A 20,613-nucleotide genomic window follows, 5' to 3' on the forward strand; every position below is an offset into this window, starting at 1 on the left:
GGAGGTATGGAAATTATCAGGAGCCAACACAAGAAAATTTATAATACTGATGGCCAATTATTTCCAGACTTAAAGGACCTACAGTTAGCCAATACAGTAAATGCCAAAAGGTCCACATTAAGGCCATATCATTGAAATTTCAGAATAGCTGGTATTTAAAAAAAAAAAAAACTCTTAAAAGCTTCTAAAGAGAGAGAAAACATATTCTACAGAAAGTGTAGAAAATGTGAACAACATCAGATTTCTCAGCAGCAACACTAAAAGCTTAAAGAAAATAGAATAATATCTTTACACCTCAGAGTAAAAATTATTTTCATACTGGAATCCCATACCCAGCCAAAATATCACATAATTTGAAGGTACAATTACTATATTTTTAGATTTGCAATGTCTCAAAAATTTATCTGCAGTCCACTCTCTTTCAGGAAACTACTAGAAGACATACTATATTAAAATGAAGGATGAAACCAAGAAAAAAAAAAGATGCAGATATCACAAAAGGAGTTGTATAATAATAATACCAATTCCTAGACAATAATGAAGTTAAGTCTCAGGATAACAGCTTGCTGACAAGCCTTCCAATCTTAATGGTGTGATAAGTTTGAGGGTTCCCAAAGAAATTTCTAAGAAAAGTAAAGGAAACTAATAGAAGTCTTTACATTTCTACAAAACTGACAAATCTCAAATAATTGGTAGTTATGATGGGTTTGGTACATAGAAAGCTATGCAAAAAAAAAAAACACCACAATTATTAAACCTAGGGAGAAACAAAATTAGTACATGAAACACAATGTAATCATAATGTACTATGTGCCCCTGCTATGAATAATTGTTACAGGCCCATTATATTATAAACATTTTTGGATTAAAATTATAATATTAAGTTACTAGGATTAAAAGAAGGAAAATGTGTGTGGAAGATGTAGACCTAGGAATGAGAGAGACATCTCCATCTTCCATATTTAGAAGTCAATGAGTATCTAAACTGAAAAAAAAAAAAATACCAGAGTATCAGCGTGTTACTTAAAAATACAAAAGAGATAAATTAAGAAGCACTAAAATAATTAAAATAGCATTCTTATAGGAGTAAGACTCAAGAGTGGAGAAGTGGGAGGCTTCTGGTTTTGTCTCATAAGCCTGTTAAAACCATTTGACTTTTTTAAAAAAAATCAGCTTTCCCAGGTTGAATATTTGATTTTTTTTTTTTCTTTTTAGACGGAGTCTCACTCTGTTGCTCAGGCTGCAGTGTAGTGGCATGATCTTGGCTCACTGCGACCTCCGCCTCCTGGGTTCAAGTGATTCTCCTGCCTCAACCTCCCGAGTAGCTGGCACTACAGGCATGCGTCACTATGCCTGGCTAATTTTTGTGTTTTTAGTAGAGACGGGGTTTCACCATGTTGGCCAGGCTGGTCTTGAACTCTTAACCTCAAGCAATCCACCCACCTCGGCCTCCCAAAGTGCTGGGATTACAGATGTGAGCCACTGCGCCTAGCCTTGATTTTTTAAATGTGGTTTTAAAATATGAAATTTGAAATGTAAAAAAGAAATTATTATGTGTTTGCATGTTACTTTCTAAATGCGTTATTTTAAAAGTCATTCTACTAATTTTCATTTTTTTACAAACTGTATAAAGTTAAATTAACTCACAAGAGAGGACTTTAATCCACTAATTACTTATTTGAATGGACAAAGCTGAAACCAAGTCCAAAGTTGAGTTATATCAGTTTGTCAAGAAATCCCTTCTGGAGATGAGGTTGTCATTGTATTGCTATGCTGTTTTAACTAGTAAAATACTTCTGCCTTAGGATATGCTTTTTTCGTATCCTGGAATTTATTTTCCTTCCAGGAAAATATCATGAAACTGGAGGCATGATCATTAAAATGCACAAGAACAGATGTTGCTGGGTCTCTGTCAGGCACTGAGCAAACATTTTGATGTGTCATTTCTTCCAGTTACTGTGGATGAAGAGCACAAGAATGGTGTGTTAGTTTCTTAGGGCTGCCATAACAAGTTACCCCAAACTTGGTGCCTTAATACAACAGACCTTTATTATCTCATACTTCTCAAGGCCACAAGTACAAAATCAAGGTGTAGGTAGTAGAGAACTCTACTCTGCAGGCTGTAGGGGAGAAGCTCTCCTTGCCTTTGACAGTTTATGGTGGCTGCAAGCCCATTCTTTAGTTTGTTGTTGCGTAACTCTCATTTCTGCCTCGGTCTTCACCTGGCCTTCTCCTTTCGTCTCTGTCTCCCTCCTTTGGGTGTCTCTTCTAAGGACCCTTGTCACGGGATTTAGGGTCCACCCAGATAATCTAGGATGATCTCATCTTGAGACTCTTAGCTTAATTATGTTTGCAAAGACCGTTTTGTCACATAAGGTCATATTCACAGGTTCCTGGGTTAGATGTGGATATATATATATATATTTTAAGGCCATAATTCAATTCACAAAAAGAAAAAAGAAAAAAAAGAGTAGAGGAATAACGAGGCAAATATCACTTGTTATTTACTTTAATGACATGTCATGTTTGGACAAACACAAAGCTAAGCCTGGAATTCCAATATCTTGGGAAATGAAAGATAAAAGCAGTCAGAAAAAAGGAGAACTATGAAGACAGTTTTATAAACTAGCCACTAATTCTTTTCTTTTTAGATTTACCATTAACCTCTTCCACTGTTATGCCATCTGTAAACTTGATTGGCTTGTTGTCTATTTTAAAACCACGTTTTAAGGCAAAAACAGTGTTGGCTTGTTGTTCTCAGTGACTTCATTTTCTGAATAAACAAGATTGAACCCTTTTAAATGTCAGTAGAAATCTTTCTGGGAAGCACTATTTTTTTGCACACTAAAGACAATATACTTAACATAATTTAACCACTTTATGTATTCAATCATCCTTCCCATTTTAAAATTAAGTAATGTTTTATATAAAATATGTGAATTCTCTGTAGCAATTTAAATTTTGATGTAGTATTGTACACATTATATAGGAATGTATTTATATGCTTTATTGAGTAAAAAAAGGAAGGGGGCAGAATATGCCAAGAAAATTTTTTAAGGACTATTATTTGTTTGAAATGGTTACCAGTTAATTTCTATATATAAATGCAATGATTCTATTCTCATTGTATGCCAGGAAATGTTTGAAAATAAACAAATAGTGAAATAGACTTAGGGTAGTCTAAACAATTTAAAGAGTATCGATTTTCTTAGAATAGAAAGAATGTTAAATATGAAGTCCAAACTCATTTTATATGCCTAGTGGCAATTGACATTACGTGATTTGCTCTGTCACATATCTGTCTATGACACATGTAAAATTTTAGCTTTTTAACATCATTCTATTCTCACTATTTTTCTATCACTGTTAACCTGACAAATGCATCCACTTTGGACATTTTAAGTGCTTGTGAAAAATTAATGCATCCTCAATGCTTGAGAATGTTCATCTTTTGGAAACCAAATAGTATTTTAAAAGCAAAAAAAAAAAAAAAAAAAAAAAAAGCAGGATTTGGGGAAATAATTTGTATTTGATTTTTTTTTTTCGGTCACTTTTTCAATGGATGACCTTGCTCAAACTGCTTAATTTTTTTGAGCCTCAGCTACTTTGTTTGCAAAATGAAAGGACTACTATCTAATCCACAGGACTATTTTGAAACTAAATGAGATAAACTCAAGTTGAGACTAGCTCTCAGCCTGTATATAATGACTATTCAATCAGTGCTAGTTTCCTTCCCTGTACTGCTTATGAAAAAATCAGTCAGTTATACTACAAGCCTGTTGTGATGTATTCAGTTGTGTTCCTCCCACCTCAAAATTCATGTGTTGAAGTTCTGATCCCCAATACCGCAAAGCAAATTTTTGCTGTTTAAGCCCGGGGTCCCCAATCCCCAGGCCACAAACTGGTATCGGTTTGTGGCCTGTTAGGAACATGGCTGTACAGCAGGAGGTGTGCGGTGGGTGAGCCTGCGAAGTTTCATCTCTATTTACAGCTGCCCCCACATCAGCACATTACTGCCTTAGTTCCCACTTCCTGTCAGATCAGCAGCGGCATTAGATTCTCATAGGAGCACAAACTCTATTGTGAATTGCGCATGTGGGGATTAGGTTGCCTGATATTTAGGAGAATCTAATACCTGATGATCTGCCACTTACCTGATGATGTCTTCAGGTAAGTGGCATCACTTACCTGATGATGCCACATACCTGATGATGTCTTCCATCATCCCCAGATGGGAGCGTCTAGTTGTAGTAAAACAAGCTCAGGTCTCCCACTGATTCTACATTATAGTGAGTTGTATAATTATTTCATTATATAATTCAATGTAAATTATAAAAATAAAGTGTGCAATAAATGTAATGTGCTTGAGGCCAGGCATGGTGGCTCACACCTGCAATCCCAGCACTTATGGAGGCCAAGGTGGGTGGATCATTTGAGGTCAAGAGTTGGAGACCAGCCTGGCCAACCTGGTGAAACCCCAACTGTACTAAAAATACAAAAAATTAGCCAGGTGCAGTGGTGCACACCTGTAATCTCAGCTACTCAGGAGGCTGAGGCACAAGAATCGCTTGAACCTGGGAGGCAGAGGTTGCAGTGAGCCGAGATCATGCGACTGTACTCCAGCCTGGGCAACAGCGAGACTCCATCTCAAAAAAAAAAAAAAAAAAAAAAAGAAAGAAAAAGTAATGTGCTTGAATCATCCTGAAAGTATTTCCCCATCTTCCCCATAGAAAAATTGTCTTCCACCAAACTGGTCCCTGGTGCTAAAAGGGTTGGCACTGGTTTTGGCCACCTGGCCACTGGTGTAAGCCACTCAGTTTGTGGTGCTTTGTTATGGCAGCCCTAGAACACTAATGCACCTGTATTTCTTGGATTGATGGTTACTTGTAATGACATCTCTTAGGGATATTTTTTCAGCAGTCAGTCTGTATCAGGATCTGTAAGGTCCTTCTTTTCCAATTTCAAGGAAAGCAGGTCCAAAATCCCTTTCACCTAACTCTTAGTTGAGATGCTGTTCAAGAATGGAGAAGGTAAGGGGCCTCTCCAATATATGTGATTCTGTTTCCAATCTTCCAATATCTTACTATGCCCATACTATTTGTACAGGTTATAGGTTTGTGGAATAGATAGAGATCCTGATCTCTGTATCTATATCTGTATCTGATCTACATACTCTACATCTAAATCTGTTGAGCTTTTTCTGAAACATAATACCACAAGCTTTCCCCCCTTATTTTATAAAAGACTTGCTGAAAACACCGTTTTAATAAAATTGTCATGTCATACCCTCTCATACATTTTACCATAATTTGCCCACTGTTAACATGTTGTTAGGCAATTGAAGGCCTTTCGCCTTTCTGCCACATCCCTTCAAATGAAGCTTTGCCCACATTTCAGAATATTTCCTTGAGATAGTGTACCAGAAAGGCTAAAAGCTATAAACTAGGCCAAAGGTAATAAACATTTTAATATTCCTAATACTTATCACCAAGTTGCTTCACGGAAAAGCTGGTTGTTCTTTCCCTTTGAATTTAATCACAAGAGAATAATCTTGGTAGCAAGAGTAAGAAGGTCATGGAGGGCATTGGAAGCATTAGTGTTCAACAGGCACAAGCAGGTAATAAATATCACCTTATGAAAAGCTCAAAGCCATGCACGGTGTTTGCATAACATGTTGCTAACTGAAGACCTCTCTGGTTCACAACCTTTCTGAAACTCAGCGTTTAAATGCAATATAGCCTATTAAATTGTCAGCTCAAATACTCAGCAGAAGGCATCTCTATCTTCTTTGCTCTTGGGGATGTTTCTACTGACATGCACACTGGAGTTCAGAGATAATTTTCAATAAACTGTTGTCACTTGAAAATAAACAGTCTGGACAATGTATGGTCCATTTGGAACACTGAGAAAATAAACAATCTAGGGTATGCTTCCTTCCTGTCTCTGTAGCCCTTTTTGGAATGTGTGTTCCAAATACTTCCCCTTCTTCCCCAAAGCAGGAGGTTTTATTTAAAATAAAGCTGTTTATTTGGCATTTCTGGGAGACCCTTTTCTAAGGAACCACAGCAATGAATGGCTTTGCATCCTTGCTTCGAAGAAACCAATTTATCCTCCTGGTACTATTTCTTTTGCAAATTCAGAGTCTGGGTCTGGATATCAATAGCCGTCCTACCGCAGAAGTCTGTGCCACGCACACAATTTCACCAGGACCCAAAGGTGAGGAAAGAAAACCACAATTTTCATTTATAATAAATATGATATCTTCCCTCATCTCTGAACCCCTTCCTAGATTTCCATGACTTTCTCTTCTCTCCTCCCTAGTTTCCTCCCACTTTCCTTCTATTTTGGAAAATCAGGATTTTCCAGATCTGGTCTGTTACTTATTTAAAGCTCTCCCTTGATGTTAGGTAAGAGGATGTTGGGAAGGGGAAACCCAGGACAGAGATCTGAGGGAACTTACCCAGGGCAGGGGGAAATTCCCTGTTCCATTCTGCTCTGGGGCAGATGCACAATCCAGGCATGAGTCTTCAGAAGTCCTTTCCTTCCTTAAAAGCATCTCTATTATTGCGCTGTTTGTATTCTCCTCCTTTCTAATACTGATGCTGGTAAAGCTATTTAAGCAAAAGGTCAGTAAAATAAAACTTAAATCTTAAATATATATTTCATAAGTTAATGGGATCCTGAGTTCCAACGTAGAGGATGGAAACATTTTGTCAAGTATTGAAGGTAGTACATAAATGAACATTTCTTTATTTGAAAGTGTAGTCTCTGGGGCCAAGTGCCTTCTACTCAAGAATGGTAGAATATTGCAAAATGTTCTCAAGTACAGCCAAGGTCCAAATATGCTTTAAGCAACTAGTAGATTAAAAAAAATATATTTTTCTGGTTTTAGCTTTTACCCTTTTGTTCTGAAAGTGGTCACTGCACTGCAGATTGGTGCTCCCTTATTAGTAATTCATGCTGTTTCTCCAGGCTATAGGGTAGAAGAATTGCAGCTGCTTAAAATTTTAAGTAGAAAAAAGTGTTTTTCTAAAAAAAAAAAAATTCAGAAATACGTTGCCCCATGCTTGTCAGTTATTTAAATGTGTATTGCTTAAAGTGCATTTTTCTTAATCACTGAATTAATTTTCCTCTAAGATTGCAATCCAAGTTTTAACCTTTGATAAGATAAATGCTGTGAGGAACAATGAGACCTTAGAGCTTCCAAATAATTTCTTGGGTGAATAAATGAATAATGCGAGGGCAAATGTTCAGAAAGAAAGTTTTGATTAGAAATAAAGTATTTACTTAAAACCTTTACTGAACTTTCCTTAGAGTATAGGAAATTTTAGATTATTCCTGGGGTGTCATGGGAGGCATCAAAAATTGAAGTTTTCCTTGTCCATGCAAACGGGAGAATCCATTTGAGAATAGCACTATTTTTTACCTAATAGAAAACTTCTCCCTTCCCATTTCCCCATTAGAAACCCTGTTAAAATTTCAAACAATGGAAATCTCATTAACTTTCCTCCTGAGCATGTGCAGACATTATGAGATAATTACAAGCCAGAGTGTGCAAAATGAAGTGAGTGATCCTGGAGAGAGGGACTTGGGAAGCGGTGCTCGAGAACCGTGGGTTCTAGAACTAAGTCTGTTATGTTCTCTGGTGTGATTTCCTCTTCTTCATCCAGAGCCTGGAAACTATCACATGGACTCCAAATTTTATTTTTAATAAAATTTTATTCTTAATAAAATAAATTCTTAATAAAATTTAATAAATTTTGTTCTTAGTAAAGAAATCCATGATCCTGGAATGTACTGAATACCTACTAAGTTCCAGGCATCATGTTAGATGCTAAGGGTTGGAAGCTAAGATAAGTAACCTGTCCTACCTCTCGCTTCTACATACCAAGCTTTGTATTCTATTACAAACTCTTGAGGTCGGCACCAATTTATGCTTTTTCTTTGAAAATCTCCTACACACCTAAATGCACCTAAAGCAACATGAGTATATTCATCACTGCCTTTGCTGTGCTCTAGGCACCATGCTAGATGATATGAGTACACCAGAAACCAAGAAATGATACCTTCTCTTAAGATATGAACAGTGGGCCAGGTGTGTTACCTGTAATCCCAACACTTCGGGAGGCCAAGGCAGGTGGGATCACTTGAGCCCAAGAGTTTGAGACCTGCCTGGGTGACATAAAGAGACCCCATCTCTACAAAAAATTAAAATAATTTTTTAAAAATTAGACAGGTGTGGTGGTGCACACCCGTAGTCCCAGTTACTTGGACGTCTGAGGCAGGAGGATTGCTTAAGTCCAGACAGTTGAGCCTGCATGGGCCATGATCATGCCACTTCCCTCCAGCCTGGACAACAGAGTGAGACCCCCATCTCAAATATATATATATAGATAGATAGATAGATAGATAGATAGATAGATAGATAGATATAGATAGATAGATAGATAGATTTATGTAAACTGCCATCTACTCTACCTTGTTCCTTCATGAATACTGTGACAACCCCTCCCCACTCCAAAATAAGGCAGATATGTATATTTACCTCTACAAAATTAAAAAGAATAGTATGATGGTTAAGTAAATGTTTTAAAGGTCTGCATTATTACTGTTTTTTCAATATTTTCCCCCTAAGATCAAGCTAGTCTTAATACTTTTCTCCGTGGCTAATCATCTCATTACTGTATTTACTAGCACTGCAGCACAGTGCTCAGAAGTTTCTAGATACTCTGGGAAACAGAGAGTGAAATGAATTTTCCCTAAATTCATCTGGGAGAATGAAAACTAAATAAATTATTTAGAATTGCAGAATGCCACTTGTGAAAACCCAGTAATGCTAACCAATCATAGAATATATTGACCAATATACAGATATTATTTTTAAAGTCTTATTTCCCAGACATGGCTTAGTGGAAAGAAAGGCACTGGAGTCAATCTGATTATCTTCAGCATGTTGTTACATCTGTTACACTTCAATGTCTTCATTTGCAAAATGAGCCTTCATCACAGACCTCTTTTAAGAATTATGATAACCAATGTGAACTTTAAGCTGTACAGACATCGTCAATGGAAATTTTAACAAATTCTATTTTATCTTTTCCTTCTCTCCCTATCTAAGTCTGTTAAGTAACAATTTTGAGAATAAGTTATCAAAATGGCTCTGTTGCAAGCCATCATTATTTTTCTTTCTACACCTTAAACTTATCACTTATGTTACCTAATAGGAAAATGAAATGTTCTCTCTCTCTCTCTCTCTCAATCTCTCTCCCCACTCCCTCCCTCTCTCTCCCTCCCTCCCTCTCTCTCTCTCTCTCCCCCTCTCTCTCTCTCTCCCCCTCTCTCCCTCTCTCCCTCTCTCCCTTTCTCTCTTTTTTCTCCCTCCTCCCCCATCTTGGTGGTTTCTTTAAACAACTTATGTGAAATTCTGACCTCTAGTGGTTTCCCTTGAAAATAACAGTGATAAAATATGTACAACTATTGTGTATCCATAAAAAATTAAAAAGAAAAATAAATGGACACAAAGCAAAAGAGAGACAACTTTTAAACAAAAAATGTTAAAAAAATGACTTTAACCAATAAATGTGGATGATGCTTTACAATTTTCAAGGACCTTTAAAATCATTGTCTTGTTTAATTTCCACAATTTCCCTATGTGGTAGCAATTTCTTTAAACTTAGACCTAAGGAAACAATTCCAGCGGGGCCAAGGGGAGTGCCCGAGTTCTTTCAGCAGGTGGAATCTTGCAACTTGAACTTACCCTGGGCCTTCTGGCTCCAAGTCCAGTGTCATTTCATGACATCCACTAGTTTATACTAGTTATATATCAGGTTTGAAAATGCAGTCCCCCAGTCACATTTTGGTGATTAAAAAAATGTACGGGGCAAAGTCAAAGAACATGGCATCACGAAATCTCACAGCCCGGCATTGTCTTGGATACTAAAATATGCTGAAAATGATGGCATATCTCCTCTTTGATAATCAACTTCATTACTTCATTAATTTGTTTGGAAATAATGTTATTTTACCCTATTGCTTATTTTGATGTTTGCTAGTTTTTTAGTAGGGCCTTTTCAATGACATTTTTGTGTGTGTGACCTACAAGGTCTTGTTTCCAACTGGCTTCTCTCGGCTTCTCCCACATCATTTCAAACTGCTTTTTTCATTTCTCCTCTTCAATGGGCATGCTGGTCTTGGCTCTCCTTCCTGACTCGGGACCTTGGCTCTTGATGGCTCCTCTGCCTGGCCCACCCTTACTCAGATCTTCCCAAGGATAGTTCCTTCTCCTCATGGAGATCTTAGCTCAAATGCCATCTGTGCAGCAAGGCCCTGCCTACCTACCCCTGTACTCTTTGTCATAGTTCCCATGGTGTTTTATTTTCACAGGCTTATTACTAAGTGAAAATCTCTTGTGTATTGATGCATGTGTAGTCAGTCCTGGAGTGCAAGCTTCCCGAATGGACAAGGATACCAGTCCTTCTTGCTGAGCATGGTTTTCTAAACCTAGAAGAGCTCCCGACACATAGTGGGTGCTCAATACATATTTTTGATTAAATGAATCTACCCAAATTTTCCATGAAAGACCCCCAACATTTTAATTTGAGGTATTGATCTATTAACACAACTCTTTCAAAATATCCTCTAAGTATGTCCTGAAGTTGCTGAAAACTGTTGCACATGCTCCCAAAAAAGGACTGCTCCTGGGGACCATGGCCATTGTGCCACTTCTCCAACAACCTAAGAACCTCCCTGCCAGGGGCCACTGCTTTTCCCCTAATTACAACAGTGCCTCTGCTTCCCAGGTGCCTCTGTCTCTGCCTAGCCACTAACACACTGCTGCATCCTTCACTAAGGAAGCCTCTCTGACTCTTCTGAGGACACTGTGATTCCCATGGGTAACCATCATGACTCCTCCACACATGTGGCCTGTGATCAAACCACAAGGCAGAGCAAAGCTCTTTCCCTTTCAGCATGACTCTAATCACCACATCCAATGGGGTGGCAGGAGCAAGACTGCTAGCACACATTGAATAGCTGAGCACACACTGAGTAGCTGCCATTCATCCAGCACTGTGTGAGTGCTGTACAACCATGTTTAAATTTAATTATTTCAATGGACTTTGAGCAAAAAGATTTTATTATCTCAGTGAACTTTGAGCAAAAAATACTTTATTATCTCAATGGACTTTTGAGAAAAAAAGACTTTATCATTCCCATTGAACAGATGAAGAAATTGAGGTAAGAATTATTAAGTCACTAGCTCAAGGCCACAGACCCAGAAGAGGAAATTAAAACCCAGTTAAGTTCTAGTTGGGCCCTATGTTCTAATCAACCTGCTAAACCCACTAGCAAGCCAGAGAGGCCCCTGCACAGTGTTGATGGCACCTCAGTGTTTTATGGGGCCAGAGGAAATGGCTACTTCAGTCTCTTTACTTAAACCCCCCTTGGTCCCCGTGGAACTCCAGAGCACACACCTGAGTGTCAGACAATACAAGCTCTGCCCGGTTGCTGCTCCTCTCTGATGAGAGAGGCTATGCCATGAATAAACCCTTACAGCACTCACCCCTATCCTCTGGGGGGATAATTCCTTTCTCAGAAGACCTCTTAGCCACTGAAAAATAGATTTCTATTTGGCCATCCACTATTTTACTGGACATGGCTCTGGATCCCAGCAATTGACACAACTTGAATTATTTCCCAAGATACTTCTCAGCCCCCAACACAAATAGGACATTTTATGACTTCCCCAACTGGATAGACAGATATGCCCAGGAAGGTCCAGATCTTTTTCATACTCAAACTGGAAGTCTTACTACATGTAAGGTCACCCTCAGAGATAATTTGGTTTAACTCCAGTTATTTTTACTTTTGTGAAAACTGAGGCCCAGAGAGGTAAAATAACTTGTTCTAGGTCACACAGCTGCTAATAGGTAGCAGGGCTAGAACTAGAAATCAGATTCCAGATTTTTGGAGCAGGCATTGTTCCATTCCACCATGTTACATCATTTTCCTCACCTTATATCATTCTCACTAAGCATAAAATGATTAGTTGGTTTTATAAATTAACATTAGAAAAGGAGTTCCATGAGATCAATGTATAAACATGACACAGAACTATTCTAGCTCAGTCACCTTGACGCAAGTTAAGTTGCTGATTCTTTTCTGGTAACTATTAGAAGGGTAAACAACTAGGCGTTTTCCCAAAACTTTTTATTAATTGTATTAATTCACTAGATTCTTTCATTATGTGTTTTAATATGTATTTTATGCATAAGGACAGATCAATATTTTCAGTGTTTTTTTTTAACGTTTATATTTCAGTGTATCGATACTTAGAACAATTTTTCATCTCTCTTTTCCTTTAGGTAGATACTAAGAAGGCATTTCAAGTTTAGGTCATGAAGCGAAGAATAAAATTTCAGTCAATAAAAGTGTAGGTAAAGATGAATCAGGAAGTAGTACTAAATGATAATGATCAAAAATAATTTGTTTCATTTTAATATGAATTTAATAAGCCATGTGTCTCTCCAACTCTCTTATATAATAATTTGGATATATATTAATCACTACTAGAGATCATAGTAACATGCATTTGCATGTATGTGAAGATCATGGGCTTTTATATGTATATATCATAGATTTTTATATATGTATATATATATAAAACATACATATATACACGTATATATATAGTTTTGAATCTGAGCTCTGCCACTTACCTAGCTATACGATCTTAAGCTTAAATGTCTTCATCCATAAAATGGCCAAAACACTGAACTCATGGAGATAGAGAATAGAAAGATGATTAACAGAGGCTAGGAAGGGGAGTGGGGGGACCTAGGGACAATTAATGGGTACAAAAATAATAGAAAGAATGAATAAGACTTAATATTTGATAGGACAACAGGGGAACTATAGCCAGTAATAATTTAATTGTACATTTGTAAATAACTAAAAGAGTATAATTATATTGTAACACAAAGGATAAATGCTTGAGTATACCCAATTTTCCATGATGTCATTGTTACACATTGCATGCCTGTACCAAACTATCTCATGCACCCCATAAATGTATACACCTACCGTGCACCCACAAAAATTAAAAATTAAAAAAATTTAAAAATACAATGGAGATCATATTGCCCACGTCAAATGCTTATTTTGAAAATTGAGACATGTTTAGTATATAGCTTACCTATCTTTTCTTTCACTAGTCTCCACTACTGTTTGTTATCATAAGCTCTCTCCCCCATTCCTAAAGAAAGGCTTGTAGATTGTAAAGTCGGCTCCCCAAATAGAAATGTACCAGGAAAAGACTGCTCCTTTCTCCTACTTATCGCAATTTTCCGCCTGTTTTCAGTCTTACTCCAAAGTCAACTCTTATTTGTCAAGAGCTCACAAACTGAGACCACCTCTTCCCTTCACTGATATTTCTTCCTGTCTCTAGTTCTCCAACTGAGCCTGGCGTTCCTTATTAGTAAAATGGAAATAACAGTGGTAAATATGCCTAGGGTTGTCATGGGGATTGCATGAGTGAAAACACAGAAAACTGAACCTCGGATTTCTCATCAGTAACATGAGGATGATAATAGTGTGACTTCTTCATAGGGTTGTGATGAGGAAAAATGAGTTAAGCCACGTAAAGCTCTTAGCACTTGAAGTAGTCTCAGGGACTCTGTAAGAGCAAACCGTGGGAGAGCAAAACCCAAGGGAGAATGAGATTGTGTTTCCTGTTTATTGTTCTTCCTTCTTCCTTTAAGAAACTTTTCCTTTAGCTACTGTCTATGCCATATAGGCAGGCTATTCTACTGGCCTTGGGTCATTGATGATATATAGGCCAGGCAAAAATTCTCTCTTTCTCTCTTATTCCTCTTGTTTATAGTTATAAAATTCTACTTGTAGAAACTTGGTAACTCTGTTAGCATGGAGTGCTTAGACTCTTCACATTTCTTCATGATATTTCAACCCATAACCAGTTTGTCTGTTTTTTTGCATTACGTATTGGATTTGCAATATCCTATAATTTTATACAATTCTTTAAATTCTATAGCTTTCTCTGCTCTTTTAGAAAAGAATTGTACTTATACACAGTAAAAATCTGACACTCAGAGATTCAAGTAAAGTAGCAACTAAATAATGTGGGGTTTCTTTTCAAATTATTTACTGTGATTGTTCTTGATTCAACAGTTCTTGGAAGCATCAGTTTAGGTCTCTTGTGATCACGGAAAGACACTTGTATCTGTTAAACAAATTATATGAACAGAAGTCATTCTTTAGAATTTACAAAGGTTCATCCATGATTCTATTTTAGCTCAACTGACACCGATAAGGATCATTACCCTTATTTTAAGGAGAAGAAAACTAAAGCATACTGCTCTTGCATGTGATTTAACCACACAGCTGTGAGAAAGTTATCTGAGGAGAAACCCTGTGCCCATTCTACTTCCCTAACTATGAAGAGAGGACCCTAATCAACCCAACTGATGAGAGAAGCTGAGCTCTGTTAAATGAGATGATGTCATCTCATCTCAGGAATAATCAGCCATATCTTTTTTTTTTTTTTTTTTTTGAGATGGAGTCTCGCTCTGTCGCCCAGGCTGGAGTGCCGTGGCGCAATCTCGGCTCACTGCAAGCTCTGCTTCCCGGGTTCACGCCATTCTCCTGCCTCAGCCTCCCGAGTAGCTGGGACCACAGGCGCCCGCCACCATGCCTGGCTAATTTTTTTTTTTTTTGTATTTTTAGTAGAGACAGGGTTTCACCATGTTAGCCAGGACGGTCTCCATCTCCTGACCTCGTGATCTGCCCGCCTCAGCCTCCCAAAGTGCTGGGATTACAGGCGTAAGTCACCGCTCCTGGCCAGTCAGCCATACCTTAATAAGACAGGATAGATGTGCTGAGGACACAAAATTCTTTTTTTTTTTTTTTTTTTTTTGCGATGGAGTTTTGCTCCTGTTGCTCAGGCTGGAGAGCAATGGCACGATCTCTGCTCACTGCAACCTCTGCCTCCCAGGTACAAGCAATTCTCCTGCCTCAGCCTCCTGAGTAGCTGGGATTATAGGCGCCTGCCACCACGTCCAGCTAATTTTTTGTATTTTGAGTAAAGATGGGGTTTCACCATGTTGGCCAGGCTGGTCTTGAACTCCTGACCTCAGGTGATCCACCCACCTTGGCCTCCCCAAGTGCTGGGATTACAGGTGTGAGCCACCATGCCCAGCCAATACAAAATTCTTTAAACAGATAATTCTTATTGTTACCTGCATTCAAAATCTTATAGATTTTGAAGGTCATTTATTTGATGCTACTCAGGGATAAGTGTAAGTGCAAGACATTGTAGCATGAGTGTAGTCAAAAATAGTTTTGATAGTGTTGTTCTGCCTGGCCTGAAATGAACCAGGATTTAGAAAAAGATTTTGCCAGTCAGAGCCAAAAGCTGTGAAAAAGTCATCTTTGTCTCATCAGACCACATACTGGGTGACCAAATGACAGGACAACCAAAAGAAGGAGGCCCATATGTCCAATGGGAAGTTGAGGGATGCAGTGTGGCAGCAAGTGTGAAAATATACTCTAGACAAAAGTGAAAGCTCCCAAAGAAATGTGCGTGGGTTGGGGGGACTTTGATACACCATAAAGGAAAGTCTCTGGAAACGATTTATCAGTGTCACCCTAGCACCATGCTTCACTTGAATGGCAAAGCTGGACAATGTCACCAATGATTCTGGGGCAAAGCCAGTGCTAGACCACAGACACAGACCAGATACTCTGAAATAAAGCTCACATAGAATATACAAAGGCAAGGGATATGACCTGCTTTCCTAAACTGGAGCACACTTAAGATGACGTTTTACTTTTCAAATTAAAATGAGCTCAAAATTTTGATTAGCCTGGGTAGAGAATGATATTTTTTTTTTGCCTCTCCATTATTTAGGAGACAATACCATGTTGGTATTATTCTAATGTGGCCTAGCCACACCAATGTGAAATTTTTTTCTGCTCCCTCTTTCTGATTCTGTAATATTTTAACTCTGAACAGATGAGTGTATGCAAAACTAAAATGTCCAGCATTCTCAACTGCCAAGGTGTCCCAGAATCTGCCCACAGGGCTTTATTAATGGGAAGATAATCTCCTAAAATGCATCACATCATTGCCTCTTCTATATCCTTTCTTGTCTTAATTTTAGAAATGTAGAAAAATGACTGGGCAGTGAGAGGGTAGAGCATGGTATTCTATAGCATCAAAAAAACACCACCAGTGCAACAAAGTTATTGGCTCAGTTTTCTGGTTAGTAAAGACTCTGAGTCTTAGAGCAAAGGATGTTCAATGGAGGAGGAACTAACTAAGTGTTATCCTGCCCCCTTTTAAGTGGATAGGATTGACATTTTAGTAAGGTAGAACACAGAATTACTCTTTTTTTATTTTAGCTCCAATGGCTTCAACATAAATAAAAACTTATTATACTTGTCTGCTGCATTAATCCATTTTATGTTGCCATAATATAAAGGAATACCTTAAACTGGGTAGTTTATAAAGAAGAGGTTTATTTTGTTCATGCTTCTGCAGACTGTACAAAAAGTGTGGTGCCACCATCTGCTTTTGGTGAGGGCCTCAGGAAACGTACAATCATGGCAGAAGAGCAAAAGAAAGGAGGATAGTGTCACACTTTTTCAAATAACCAGATCCTGTGTAAACTGAGAGCAAGAACTCACTTATTACCACAAGGAGAGCACCAAGTAATGCATGAGAGATCCTCCTACATGACCCAAACACATCCTACCAGGCTCCACCTCCAACAAGGGGGATTACATTTCAGCATGAGGTTTGGAGAGGACACACATCAAACCATGTCATCTGCTAACCTAATTTTAATTGAACAGTGGGGTTTCTTTTCCACATATATTTCATAGTTATTTTGCAGAAGTTGTGAGATTGTTTGTATGTGATCCAGTCAACCAAATGATAGTTTAAACCAGAGGAGCCAATGGAAGTATTTGAGTAGAACAACATTAGATTTGCCTTAGGCAGAGAAATCTCTTAGCAGGGTTGAAGATAGACTGAAGGATATGAGAAAGTCTTAGTGGGACATGAATGAAAGACAAGAGTTGAATTAGGGCTGTTGGAATAGAGAGAATGGGATGCAATAGAGAGGTACCTCAGAAGTAAAATTGGGATATTATGAGTTCTTAATTGTGTTTGAGTTACATGTGATCATCAATGGAAAATTCCAGCAGGCAGTTGGAAATAGATATCATAAATATTTCTTAGGCATTATTTTTCTAGAAAAACTGATCACATAGCCCATCATCTTGACTTACAGTTTTTATATTTTGTCTCATTTAGTGATTGATGATTATCAAAGAGGATACTACAATTCTCACAGATACTTGAGATGCTCATAGACTGAGATGTTGGTATACATAATAATACAGTTATCAAAGGTAATGGAAAAAACTGCAATTACTTTAACACCAACCTAATAACTACATTAAATAACAATACTACACTTTTTCCTTAAATTTGTTTCTAACTCACTTTGTACTGAAATGAATTTTAGAGAGAATATTGTATGTTACATATACAGGGTGTATTAAATGTTTAGATGCCAAAAGCATAAATCTGCTCTGGGAAAACGTACACACACACACACACACACACACACACACACACACACACACACACACACCAACCAGGATGTTGCAAATCTGCAAGACAGGGTAAGGTCTCACAAAGGCTTCCTTCCCCCTTGTCCTCTTCCTTGTACATCTTTCATTTCTAGTGACTAGAAATTCCTCATGGCCCCTTGGATGCTACTGGCATGATGTAATAATGTAAAATATTCTGGAGCTCTCACTACCTTCTAAGCACCCTTCTAAGCTCTTCATGTGCATGACCACATTTACTCCTCACAGCAACCCTGTGAGGGAGGCACTTCATTATTCTGACTTACTGATGAGCAAACTGAGGCTTAAAGAGTTTAAATGGGTTGCTAAAGTCCCATACCCTGTCAGTGATGGAGCCTGGACTTGAACTAAGCGCTTTGATCCCAGATCCTATGCTCTTAACAACTGCATTGCATTGCAGAAGCATGCCACTTAGTCCTGAATTGATGGGATTTCTCTTTGTTTTTGTTTCTATGGGCCTGGCTGAGAATGCATTTTAATAATGAATGATATATGAAGGCAGAAGGAAACCTGCCTAACAAAACTTAATGTTGCATTTTTCATTAAGTACAGTGTTAGTTCCCACCCTCCCACACGCACCCACTTGCTCAGACATGCAGTGACTGCAAAATAATTGCAGGCTCCAAGTGATCATTCTGTTTAAGCCAAATAAGCTTGAAAAAAACAAAAAAAGATACTTTGTAATTCAGATAGGAGCGACTGTAGGATACTTGAAATCCTCAGTTGTTTTCTTTGCTAGGTTGCACAGGAACTAGCTGAAGGGGAAATGAAGTTCATGGGTCCCTGGAATTGATGGGGCACAGTTAAGGGGTGAGTTGAGATAATAATCACACCCATCAATGACCTGGCTTGGACTCTAGTAAGCACCCCATAAATTTTAGTGATTATCCTTATTGACATTGATATTTTTATTAGATAAATTAATTTCCTTAAATATTGTGTTTCCTTGCATTTGTTTAGCATGTTAATATTGAAAACTATTCATTTTGTTTTCTTCTTTGATATTTTATCTTGTCATTTGGGGAGAAAGCAACACAGGATGAGTTAAAAGCCAAGTCTCCTGACTCCTGTGTCATTGATCTTTCCAAAGCCTTGCTTTGTTGGATGCCAGTTGTAACCTACTCATTTGAAAGACTGCATTCAGTGTCCCCTCCCACCCCACCAAACTGTTGGGCATAGATCATATCTTGTCCAAGGTAGTCCTGTATCCCTAGGATGCAACACAGCTTGGTAGCTAGTAGAAATGCAGTAAAAATTGGCCAATGAACAAACAAGTAAGAAAATTGTGAGTTTTTGGACAACAGTCAAGAGCAAAGTGTAGAATATCTGTTTTTATCACAAGGAACTTACACTTTAATTAAATATTTGACATTAATACAAACAGTTAAATAATATTGCATTATTTAAATAATACTCCAAGGCAACAATTAGAAAGTAGTAACAAGGAACCATATGGTGAATTATCAAGGAAATAACTTCATCAATAAATTCAGAGAAATTAGAATTTAACTTGAGACAGGACTTGTGGGTAGGATTTATAAAGAGATAAAGAGCCATAGTTCCATTTACATCATTTATTATTTATCTTTTATGTTACAAGAGGGTTTTGTGCTTATTGTAACATGTAACATATGTAAGGATGTATAAAATGAAGATGTAAAGAAAAAGCTAACGGTATCTCTTTTTACTATCACCCTTCCCTCTCTGAACCCTCTTCTCCCCTATAGACATCATTAATAGCTTGGTATTGATACTTTTCTCTAATTATATTTATTCCTTCCTTCTCTAAATGATGTCATACATACATAGACATAATACTCCCTAAGAGACTTTCTATATGTAACGTGGAGCTCACTCTATATCCAAGAGCTTTTGCTAAGTCCTTATTTTTAGTATCAGTATAATATTGTATTTTGACTATAATTTTAATCATTGTAATGTTACTGTTATCCTTTTATTTTTAATCAGTCCCATGATGATACATTTTTAGTTTGTTTACAGTTTTTGTTTTTGCCACCACAAACATTCTTGTTTATCCATTTGTTAGTACTGTTACTCCTATAAAATAGGTTGCCTAAGGCAAATTAGGGTATGCATGTTCTTTATTTTAATCATTATTGACAATTATTTTCCAGAAATGTTGTAGCAATTTACATAGCCAAGAACAGTGAATGATAACATTCAGCTGTCTGCATTTACTGCATCTTTGGATGTGAATCTGATGATGAAATATCATATAGACTTATACATACATATATTTCTCTAATAGTCTGGACATTTTCATCTATTATTTATTGCTTATATTTTTAGATATTTTTATTTTATTGTCCTTTTTGCAAATCAATTTTCAAAAGCTCTTTGCATATTAAAAATATTACTAATTTTTTATGCCTTAGTGTTTGATTTTCTCCCTTGTTTATCATTCATTTATAAACTTTGTGTATTTATATCTCTTTGAATTTATCATATGCTATATATATCTATCTTTCCTTTTACGACTTTTAGATTCTTCTCTAAACAGATTAATTGAAAATGAAAAAAATGTTTTTCGATGGAGGCAGGAACTGAAAGACATTTTGATGAACAATGAATAAACAGGTTGGACAGGAATAGAAGGTTATGCAGCAGAGAAACTCCTGGGTTGTAATGAGTGTATATAAATTAGCCATTTATCAGAATGTCAGAAAATAATATGCGAAAGTTCCATTGATGCCAGCCTATGAAGGTTCACATACTAGCCTAATTAGTTTGAAGTGGCCTATAAACACAGAAGAAATGTTGAAACATTTTGAATTGGGTAGTAGTATGATGGAAATATGATTTAATAAAGATTAATTTGCAAGATAGTTGGGAAAAGTGAAGTTCAGATTCAAGGAAACCAATATTTCAAGAACAATTTATTGAACAGACACTATTCTAGGCACTTGAAATACATCAATG

The 20,613-nt window shown here is 37.3% G+C and overlaps 1 protein-coding gene and 1 long non-coding RNA gene across 4 annotated transcripts in view; one reads left to right on the top strand and one right to left on the bottom strand.

Annotated features, from left to right (window-relative positions):
- COLEC10 (collectin subfamily member 10) overlaps positions 1 to 20,613 on the top strand; it is a 110,831-nt gene that overhangs the window by 57,549 nt on the left and 32,669 nt on the right. The window contains exon 1 of one of the 3 annotated variants that reach the window (XM_054497441.2): positions 6,034 to 6,216. The exons of the other annotated variants lie outside the window; for them this stretch is intronic. Within the exon in view, the coding sequence (XP_054353416.1) occupies positions 6,069 to 6,216 (148 nt within the window). The 5' untranslated portion in view covers positions 6,034 to 6,068. Of the gene's footprint in view, positions 1 to 6,033; positions 6,217 to 20,613 lie in introns of those variants that run through there. 3 annotated transcript variants of the gene reach the window in all.
- Positions 1,658 to 7,566, bottom strand: LOC129041969 (uncharacterized). Its single transcript, XR_008504032.2, has 2 exons — positions 6,461 to 7,566; positions 1,658 to 1,956 (listed from the first exon to the last, which is right to left on the bottom strand). It is a non-coding gene; the product is annotated as an uncharacterized LOC129041969 (long non-coding RNA).

The sequence above is a fragment of the Pongo pygmaeus genome, chromosome 7, assembly GCF_028885625.2.
Source record: "Pongo pygmaeus isolate AG05252 chromosome 7, NHGRI_mPonPyg2-v2.0_pri, whole genome shotgun sequence".
NCBI classification, from domain to species: Eukaryota; Metazoa; Chordata; class Mammalia; order Primates; family Hominidae; genus Pongo; species Pongo pygmaeus.